This window comes from Pelmatolapia mariae, linkage group LG6 (assembly GCF_036321145.2).
Source record: "Pelmatolapia mariae isolate MD_Pm_ZW linkage group LG6, Pm_UMD_F_2, whole genome shotgun sequence".
Classification (NCBI taxonomy): domain Eukaryota; kingdom Metazoa; phylum Chordata; class Actinopteri; order Cichliformes; family Cichlidae; genus Pelmatolapia; species Pelmatolapia mariae.
The window spans coordinates 20,869,574-20,880,774 of record NC_086232.1 but is presented as its reverse complement, the minus strand read 5'-3'; the positions used below and the strand labels follow the sequence as shown (position 1 = coordinate 20,880,774).

General features: G+C 38.3%; 1 protein-coding gene across 2 annotated transcripts in view; it reads right to left on the bottom strand.

Annotated features, from left to right (window-relative positions):
• Positions 1-647: 647 nt before the first annotated feature.
• Positions 648-11,201, bottom strand: part of tbck (TBC1 domain containing kinase) — a 45,656-nt gene continuing 35,102 nt past the window's right edge. For both annotated transcript variants that reach the window (XM_063475247.1, XM_063475248.1), the window contains exons 24-26: positions 7,604-7,767; positions 4,462-4,621; positions 648-967 (exon numbers count right to left, since the gene is read on the bottom strand). In XM_063475247.1, the coding sequence (XP_063331317.1) occupies positions 857-967; positions 4,462-4,621; positions 7,604-7,767 (435 nt within the window). In that variant the 3' untranslated portion in view covers positions 648-856. The remainder of the gene's footprint in view (positions 968-4,461; positions 4,622-7,603; positions 7,768-11,201) is intronic.

Sequence of the window (11,201 nt, the reverse complement as noted above, 5' to 3'; positions counted from 1 at the left end):
ATTTGAAGCCATTTGGAAACACCTTTGTTGGTATTAAATGCGATTTTCTGTCTGTAAAACTTTAAGTTAGGTGCCTTTTTCAGTTTAAATGGCTTAACAAACAAAAAACATTCTTCTGAAATTTATCAGGTACAAGAATTGCACTGAAAATGAGTGGAAAACCAGTCAATGGCCAAAGAAAAACTTTAAAATGACCTTCAGAAAGCATAGAGAACTATTGCTCATCACTTAAAAACATTAGAAGTCTTGCTGTTTGGTTGCAAAATACAAATAAATAAGGGGGGGGCTCAAGGCTTTTGCACAGCACCGGTCAAATGAACGTAGAAAAATATGAAGAAAATTCATTAATAAGTAACTGCAAAACTGTTGTGTGTGTCTTTTTATTGTTTCTCACACAAACACAGTGATCACAGGCAGCTGAATTATTAGTGTAAACTACTACACTACATACTGTAGCAGCTGCTCTAAAAAAGCAAGTTTTGATAAAGGCTGGTTTAGGGCGCCAGCACATTTTTAAGCACATTTTTTCAGTCTGTGTAATGCACTTCTACATGGGATCATGACCTTGTTAGTCAGTTATTCTTGTTTAATAAGCCAGAACAATAACCAAATAATGGCTCTGTGAGCATGATCATGAAACCAAAATGAGAGAAAAAAAAAAAAAAAAAAAAAAAAGCAGATCATTTCAATACAGTTAGTCATTTTGCAACAATTAACAATTAGATTATATAAAAAAGTCCAAATGCAATGGTGATGCTTGTTCACAGATTTCCTTTTTTACTTCAGTGTCAGCTCAAAGTACTATTTACAATCTTTTCATTTTCCCTTTATTTTAAAGTCAAGCTAAGGCAGAGGCTCAGATCTGCGGGGAAGGGACAGTCAGGAGCCCGGTGGGCTTCAGCTTGTTGATCCCTCCGTCCAGGATACAAACACGTGGAAAACTCATCTTCACTAGATGTGCAGCAAACTGCAGAAAAAAAGAGAAAGTTCCCATCAAAAACTGTGAATACTAAACACTTCAGATTTATTGGTTTTGTTCAACTTTTTCTGTCTGCTGTATTACTAATATTTAGGATTTAAGTAGTTCTAGTTTCTCTGTAGCTATAAAAGGCAAATCCACTACATTAAGATACTCCAATGTAAAATTGGTTTACCAACCTCTCTGAGACAAGCTCAGCATAAATTTACACATCAGACTGCAGGATTACGCCTTAACATAAAAATGGACTAATTCAGTACATTTTTAAGTTAGGCAGTTAGAATAAAACATTTCTTACTGCTCTGTGACTTCTCATTGAACCCCTGTTGTGTAAGTTACATGGTGAAACCAAGGAGGGGAATATGATTGCAAAACCTCTTCCTCTGCTACTCATGCAATTATTAAAAAAAACCTGATACCCGCTGAACTGGGGTTGACCTTATTCTAACCAAATTATTAACCACAGTAAAATGGTAAATAAATAAAATTTTGATAATTTCATTTCATGACCTAGGTGATTCAAAGGCCTTATGGTTTTCTTATGTCTAGGATTGACTGGAGTAGTGTGTCTCTGACATTAAATCATTAAATTCTTCGAAAACAGCTCTTCTTAAAACCTCCTACTTAAAATTTTCAGGTGATCCTGTCACATGAATAATTGTCAAATCATATATATGATGATAATGACAAAAAAACATTATGTTTGATACTTGGCTTGAAATGAAAGAACATGATTATCACCATGTAAAACACGACAGGGATAAAGCCACAGCCACATGACTGTTTACTGATTATGTGGACCATTAAAAGGTTAAACGCAGCAGCCTCTGTCTCTGGATGAATTCTTTCCACTTTGTAACAAAGTTCTGATGCTTCCCTTTAATAAAGAAAATGCAGGATTGTCTTCTCAGTTAATAAGAACTATTTCTTTTTCACTTTCTAACATATGGAAGGGGGACATCTTTTCTAAATTGGGATTTTGCCTGAAGCACTATCCCTGCTGAGTTTATAAATGCCAGCTTGGCTAATTTATTCCAAGAAGAGCATGAAAGGAGAATGTACAATGATCAGTGTAGTTCTCTCTTGTGTTATGCTGAAGTGAGCAAATTTATTTTTGTTCACTGAAATATCAGATGGTGATTTATGTAAAATATAATCTGCTAATGTTCAAAATGTTCCAATGAACTATTTATTACACTGTACGCCAGACCAATAAACTCAGTGTGGCTTTATATAACAGATGGCTGAGTTTTACAAGACAGAGACCTGAATTTAAAGATTATTGCCTTCACAAAATATTTAATATCGACAAGACTAAGTATACATTTTTAGTAGTCATGAAACAGAAGATTGATTGTTTTATCTTATTAAATATATGCTCAATTAAATGCTCCTATGAATAAAAACAAGTTGTCAAAATGCTTGCATCAGTTCCAGAAAGCAGTTTTTAAAAAAATAAAAACTGGACCATAATGTTAGCGATGTAGTAGCTCATCTCACTCACAATCCATCACAATTCACAGGTTATTGTAATGTGTGAAGGACAGAAAGAAATTGATAAATGTTGTAATTGGTTACCTTTATTGCACAAACTAATGAGAAATTAGATCCACTTAGAAGTCAAGGAGGGTCGCAAACAGTTAAGGACAAATTAATTTCATCCACCACTAAATTAAAGTTTAAGCTCAGGACTTTTTCTGACTCCTGGTGATAGCCATTTTCATGGCCATGAAAACCATGAATATAGTTAGTTACCTTTTTGTTTGTTTGTTTATTTGTTTTTGTTGCAAGGACAAGACCGTTACTAGTCTATCCCCATTATAACCTAACAGTTATACATAAGGATCTATACACTTTTACCTCAAAACTTCTTAAAAGAATAGTTAGAAAACCACTAACTGATCATCTGCAGAGGAACGATTTATTTGAAGGGTTTCAGTCGGGATCCAGAGCTCATCACAGTATAGAAACAGCTTTAGTGAAAGTTACAAATGATCATCTTATAGTCTCTGACAGTGGACTCATCTCTGTGGTTTTTCTACTAGACCTCAGTGCAGCATTTGACATTGCTGACTATAACATTTTATTACAGCAATTAGAGCACGCTGTAGATATCAAAGCTACTGTGCTGCAGTGGTTTGAATCCATCTATCCATCCATTCTCTTTTGTTTATCCTTATCTGGGTCACGGAGGGCTGGAGCCTATCCCAGCTAGGTTAGGGTGAGATGTGGGGTGCACCTTGGACAGGTTCTGAGTCTGTCACAAGGGCTAATACAGAGGGACAGACCAACCATTTGCAGTCACATTTGCACCTGCAGTGGTTTGCATATTTGTCACACTTACATGTTTCAGATCATCAAACAAATTGACATATTATTGAAAATACTCTCTGGACTGACGAGACAAAAGTTAAACTTTTTGAATGTTTTTTTGGATGGACCAGTTCTGTTTACATTTTACCTGCTTCCCCTAGGCGGTACCATTAGAAGGCATAGCATACATTTTCACTGCTATGCAGATCATACCCAGTGTTATCTTTCTATAAAGCCAGAGACACACACACAGACATAAAGACCTGGATGACCTCTAATTTTCTGCTTCTAAATTGAGATAAAACAGACATGATTGTACTCAGCCCCCAAAATCTTAGATATATGGTGTTTAACCAAATACCTACTCTGGATGATATTACCTTGGCCTCCAATAACACTGTGAGGAATCTTAGAGATGTTTTTGACCAAGATCAGACCCCATCTTATCTTAAAGAACTCATAATAACATATCATACCAATAGAGCTCTTCGTAGCATGAGAGGCAGAGCCTACAGCTTTCAGGCCCATCTTCTGTGGAGCCAGCTCCCAACTTGGATTCAGGAGTCAGATGTCCTCTCTGCTTTTAACATTAGGCGTAAGACTTTTCTTTTTGACAAAGCATATAGTTAGGGCTGGGTCAGATGACCCTCCTTAGTTACACTGCAATAGACTTAGGCTGCTGGGGCTTCCCATGATGCACTCTTTCTCTCATCCCTTTTCACTTGCCATGTGTTATTCACCACTCTGCATTTAATTATGAGTTATAATTTATCTCTGGCTCTCTTCCACAGCATGTCTTCTGTCTTGTCTCCCTCCCCTCACCTCAAACCAGTCACGGTAGATGGCCGCCCCTCCCTGAGCCTGGTTTTGCTGGAGGTTTCTTTCTGTTAAAAGGGAGTTTTTCCTTCCCACTGTCACCAAGGTGGTTGCTCACAGGGGTCATCTGATTATTGGGGTTTCTCTGTATTATTGTATTGTAAGCGCCTTGAGGTGACTGTTGTTGTGATTTGGCACTGTACAAATAAAACTGAATTGAATAACCAGAAAAGTCAATAGTGATTTCAGCCCTTGAAACATTATGCTTCTGTGTTAATTCATATTTTCTTCATGTAAAAATACTTCACATACTGAGGTGCTGCACACATATACGTGGATGACTGCTTTCTCACCATAGCTGCACTCTTCATGTTGTGGCTGATGACCACAATGACACGCCCTCTATAGCTCTGGAGGCCTCCTGCAGCGGGACACTGCACCACCTCATTTTCCGGACCAAAAGTCGTGTTGAAGGGAATGTTGATGCTTCCAGAAATGTGGCCTCTGTTGAAGCTGAATTTAGAGGAGTTAAGGAATAATGGCGAAGAAGCAAGGCCAAAAATGTGTTTGTGTGTAGTGTGTGTGCTTGTGTGTCATTTCATGGGAGTCGCTGTATTACTGAAAAACAGCAGATACACCAGTACATAACAATATTGCGTAAGTTCAGTGAGTGCTTGTTATAATTCTGATCAGGCTGACTTTTAGTACAAATCATATGTAAGACAAACTTTAATGGAGAGGTGTGGAAAAGCGAAGAGGATGTGAAGAATACAGAGGGCGAAAAATGAGAGAAATAAAAAAGAAACGTAATAATAAGGATATAAAAAGAAGAAAAAAAAAAACAGAGGAAAGGTCCCTCAGTGAGAGTCTTTGGCAAAGTGATATTGAACAACCCCAGATTGATATACTGAATAACTTCTTGAAAACCAGAGAACGACCTATTTCTGAGTGCATTAGCTTTGTTGCAATACGTTACTACGTTTACCAAATCAAACCGTACCAGGACTGTCTAATGCTTAACACACTTCTTTTTGCAACTACAAAAACACACAAAAAGGGTTTGCCAAAGACCATAACAGAGGTGAAAAAGGTTTGCCAAATCCTGTAAAGTGGCCAAATCCCTTTTGACCATGTGAGCTGGGCTGTGGAGCCTATCAGTATGCTCCAGAGAAGACATTTTGTCACAGAAACTGCCATTTCAAAATCTCTAATCTTGCCACTAATCCTTATTGATTAATGGCTCTTTAACCCCTTAGCCAATCAGCCATTCCACTGATGAGCTGAACCTTTGAGCCTCACTCTTTCTGGTGCTTTGAATTTTCTGTGTTTAAGGATTTCTGTGTCTATTGTACTGCATCCTGTAACAGCAAAATGAATGCCTTTATGCAATTCTGTAATTATATTCAGAGCAAAAAAAACAAAACAAAACAAAAAAATAGAAAAAGAGGGTATTGATTGTGACAAGCTTCATTTTTAATCTACCGGGGATGTTTTATATAGACGACTGCGCGCATTTATGCACATCAAGGCCATGGATACGGCTGCTGTTCTGGGAAAAGGCTGCATCTCTAAAACATCAACTTTTCATGAAAGAAACAACCCAGGTTTCAGCTTTCTTTTCCATTTAGCCCAGTGGGTCTGTAAAATGATTATAGCTTAAGAAGGAAGAGAATTTTCACATAAAATGTGACATACAACATTAACCAGAGTAAACAATCTATTGTGCAAAATACCTAAAATATCTTCTGCTGCTCCCCTTAGGGTACGGCACAGCAGATCATCTGCCTCCATCTTACCCTATCCCTTCTAAATTCTTTTGTCAGACTTCTCTGTGGTCTTCCTCTTTCCGTGTTGCCTGACAGCTCAATATTCAACATCTTTTGTCCACTGTATTCACTACCCTCCTCCGTGTAAACCATTCTTCACCCTCTTCATACCTAGCCTCACTTCCTCCTTACTAATCCTCTGCACTTCCTGTGCTTCATCTGTCCTCCTCTCTCTGTAATGTTCTTTATTCATGAGCTCCTTAAAGTACTCCTTCAATCTTATCAATACACCTACTTCACTTGTTAACAAATTTCCATCTCTATCCTTAATCATTCTAGCTGCTGCACATCCTTTCAGGAAAAAAAAAATCAAATCTACTACTTAAGTAAGAACTTCAGGGAACATCTGAATGTCAGTAGGTCATCCAGCTCACAATCCATCATTGTTCCGTATTGCTCCTCAAGGCTGCTAACAAGGCTTTGACTACAATTCAGGTGAAGACTTAATGGATGATCACTGCATGTGAGTTTAACTCAATTATGATCAACAGTATAGGAGTAGTGATTGTCGTGAAATGTGGACTGATGGAGAGAGGCCTTGCCATGGCATAAACCCATCAGTGCTTAGGCCAGATGAGCTAATAAAGTGGAAATGATCATGTAGCCAAAAGGCCAGATGAATGCATTTTACTTAAACTAAACTCTGCTGCTTTAATAGCTCGTCACTTCTGGATATGGTGGGGCAGTTTGGAGGAATTTCAGGGGGCCAGCTGAATGTTGCAGAGCCTGGATGAACTCCAACTGATGGAGACCAAGCTGTTTTAATCTCTTTGCCTGTGGTTTCATTAAAAAAAGGAAAAGCAAAGCACTGCCACCACATAAATAGGTAACCAAAATATCCAAGTCACTGAACAGAGAAAGACAAAATGTTTCTTTATGTCACAAATTCAAAGTCTTTTGCATATCATTCACGTAGGAACTGAATCTTACATTTATCAACATGGCACAGAAAGCAGGTCACTGTTCGAGGTACAGGTATTAAATAATTTGAAATTACACCCTGTGTAAATTCAAAGATGCTGTCACACTGGGCTCTGCCAAACCCTCCGACTCCCCCTCAACATCACATTCTGGGTCAGGCTGAACTATCATGACTCCTGGATTTGCACTTTCTTTCTTTTCTTCCCCTGTGTATTGTGCTGAGTGTCTTCATCATTGTAGAGAAGCACAGACAGGTGTGATGAAAACCGCCCTAACCAGCTGCACCTTATGTCATCATGCCTTTGAAAATACCTGGCATCTCTGGCACTCTACCAGATCGCAGACCCTGCTAACTCTCAGTGTTTTTACATTTCCAAGACAACCCCATCTCCAGTCACCCAAGCTTCCTGCACACCCTCTCCCACGGCTCTTCAGCTGCCAGCGGGAAGTATTCTCCAATCACCTTGCCACTCTCAGTTGCCAATAAACCAACTTTTGCTTTTAATTTGCATCAGCTTATTTGTGGTTGCTTTTGAGTTCATTTATTCAGTGTGTGGTGTTAAACAGATGCATGAATCAGAGCTTTTGCAGGAGTCAGCCATGAACTAAAGTACTTGAAATCTGCCTTTACTAGAACCAGTGTGGTATACGTTTGACACTGAATAACAGCAGTGGAATATTTACATGTTAAAACTGTTGAGAGACAGCACCGACTGATTTCCCAGCTGCACAAAAATGGTAAGGATACTCTTCCGCAGTGCGGATATCGACTGCAACAATTTTGGGCTTGCCAGTTTTGTTCCTTTTGGAGGACCCGGACAATGACAGCTCACAAAGGTCAATTAAGTCCTCCGCTGAGATCCTGGGAGATACTTCTGCTTTCAGGTCAACCAGTGACAGAGGCTCCCGAGACTATAAGAGGAGATGAGATAAAGAGTGAGAAAACAGCAGTGTATGCGGTCAGAGAATTTATGGAATAATGATTTTGCAAAAGTTACTGTAATGAAATAACACAAGAGAAAGAAAAACAATTGTGTCAAGTTGGATATTTATTTAAATCGCACCAACAAGCTTTCATTAAATAAATCCCCTCTCGATTAGTGCTTAATGTCTTCCTATAAAATGAGCCCAAACTACCATTATGAATTTCCATATAAACTATATTACAGCGCCACAGATGAGCAGCAGTAGTGGCCAGAATCTGGTCCTTTGCCAGTTTCTACCTGAACTGCCAAATAGGTTCATTAAAGCACCCAGCCTGAGGCATGGCTGCAGGAGGCTGAACTCTGCTCTGCAACAGTGACCAAATGTTATACAATTCCCAGAATCCCTGAAATACATTTTAAGTATAAAGTGGGGAAAACTGAGGGTGCCAAGAGTTTTGACCAACTCCTTTAAAAAGACTAACAAACAAAAATATTGTCTTGATGATGAGAGTTCATTTGTAGTCTGCTACTTCTGTTCACTGATATGCAAATTAAACTGAGGAGAAATACTAACCACATTATCTAGGAATTTCAGCACACTGTGCAGGATAAAAAGAGCCAACTGCATGACCAGTAGGTTAAATGCCAAAGTGCTGCCAACCATGAAATAAAATGCTTGAAAGCAGCTCACTAAAACTGGTCAGATGAACAATCTATGGCCCACCCCAGAGTAATAACTCAGGGCTGCAGACTATGGGTGTTCTGTTAGCTCAGAAGCGATTTAAAAGATTTTTTTATTCTCCTGGTTTTTTTCTTTGTAAAAGGACAATGCAAAAACTTTGCGGTTTACCTACTGTTGGTAAATTACAGCGTTATTATTTAAACAGTGAATATTAACTAAGTGCTTCTGCTTAACATCCTAAGAACTTGCAATTTTCAAGTATGTGTGCTACAGTTTAATAATTTCTATTTTATGCTCATTTACATGGTAATTATTACACTTTTACTTCACAGAGACAAAGAAATGGTCCACCACAGATTGTAGAATTAAATATGAGGACAAACTTATTAGCCCCCCCAATGGAAGTTTCTGTCAAACATTTCCCCAAGTACTTTTTTAACGAGGAAGGAATTTTTAACATAGCAATTATAAACATACAAGTTTTCTTTAGAAAGCATAAATGATTTCTATATGCACACAATAACAGATTTATTTCAGAAAAAAAATCCCTGGGTCAATTTTAGCCCCCTGAAAAACTGACCACTGACCAAACCATAAACCACTGTTATTCAATAATGTGCTAACTGGTCAAAAACTTATAAAATTAAGTGAAAACTGAGGGTTACCTTTGAATTTGCACACAGTATAAAAACCTCAACAGAAGAAATCAGTTTAGATTTGAGAAAAAGAATTGTTGATGCTCACAAAGCCGGAGATGGATATACATAGTTATCACAGCGCTTTCAAGTGTCAAGAACTGGAGTCAGAGCTGTCATCAAGAAATTCAAAGAAAGCCACACAGTACAGAACACGCCTGGCAGAGGTAGGAAGTGAAAGATTTCAAAGACTTTGGAAAAAAGAAACTAGTGAGAGATGTGTCTAAAGACCCTAGAACAACTGCCAAGACAGCAGTGAGTGACTCAGCCAAGTTGTATTGTAGTCTCAAAGAAGACAATCACTAGAATACAGCACAGGATTGGACTGCCAGGTTGCAGACCAAAAAAACCCCATCCATATCTGCAAAAGGAGACAGCTTTAGGTCAGAATGACCAAGTATGCTAAAGACAGCCTGAAGAAAGATACTGGAAGTGTGTCCTTTGGTCAGATGAGAGGAAACTAGATCTCTTAGGCCGCAGAGATGTTGTTTATATTTGGAGAAAGAAGGGAGAGGCATACAACCCAAAGAACACCGTCCCCACAGTGAAACACGGTGGTGGGAGTATTATGCCGTGGGAATGTGTCAATACGTGTGGAACTGGGAATCTCATCAAGGTGGAAGGGATCATGGATAAAGGAGGTTATGTGAAGATTTGAAAAGAAAATGTTGAGGAGTCAGCAGCAAAACCGGGTCTGGGTTTCTCCTTTGCCTCCTAAAATGATGGCGACCCAAAACAAATGTCCCTCCTGGTAAAGAACTACCTCCAGAAGACAAAAGTGACTAACATGTCTGTACAAAGCCTGACTTGAATCCCCCTGAAAATATGTGGGGTCAAAGCCAGAAAACCATCAAATTTTGTTTATTTTTCTACTTTCCTAGGCTATTTTGGATTTTAGCTAATTTTGCTTTGATTTTAGCTTCTAACTTTTGATGGAAAGACATCAGTTTATTAATGTAGTATTTCTGCTTCTATCTCAGCAAATGATTTGGATTCAGGAATATGCAAAACAAACAAAGAATGTATCTGTTCTAGCTATCTGTCAGTTGATATGTATGTATATCAATCAGTCAGACAGGAATATGGACGACTGCCTGACAACTACTGGTTGCTAGGGAAAAACAAGTATTCCTCCTGTTGAATCAACCTGCTGTGAGTGGTCGTTTGAGGGTACTGGGAGTCACTGTGAAATCAATCGTTAGGCCACAGCAACCAATTGGTTTCTAGACCTATGTGACTGAGGCTTTGAGACAAAACAGTGAGCTGCCACAAAGTAAATAATTTATCATACAAAGCAAATTAGTAATCAGTAAAACATCCTCATAAATTCTGCCCAGTGAATTATAACAAGGTGTAAACATTTTGGCTCTACAGTCTCATTGTGGGGTGTAACAGGAGACATTCAAAGCTTTTCTACTTCAACTTTTTAATATTTCTGATGCAAGTGGACTGTTTTTGTTCTTAATAAATACTCATAGTTTGATTATTTCAATAAGGTACCTGATTTCAAATATAATAAAGGCTAGTGTAACAATACCTATTTGTTTGGAGTTTTCAAAAGGTGCATACTCACTGTGTTGCATCAACACATGATGAGGACTGGGAAAGTGGGAGAGATTTGGGGAGATGTGCATTGTTTTCAATAAATAACTTTGTTCTGCTCTTTTAAATTATCTAACAAGAGCCTGACAGCTGCAATTCGAAGAAACATACAATAAGAGAGTCTCAGCAGGTAGGAATCTACATACTAATGAAATCTCGCACCATTTTGATTTGCTGCAAAGAAAACATGACTAACACTCTGGATTAAAAAAACAAAACAAAAAAACTTTCAATCTGATATCCACCACCAACAAATAATGTACAGAGAAAAAACGCCATGGCAATGAATGCTATAGTAATAGGTAAATACTTTTGACCAAGTAAATAATGCATTTTGTGTGAATTGCTGTATTGAAATATATACAAAAGTACTGTGGCAGACAACCTCAAGAAAAGGGTTGTTGTGACCTAACAAGCCATCCAGATTCTGATCCATGTTAT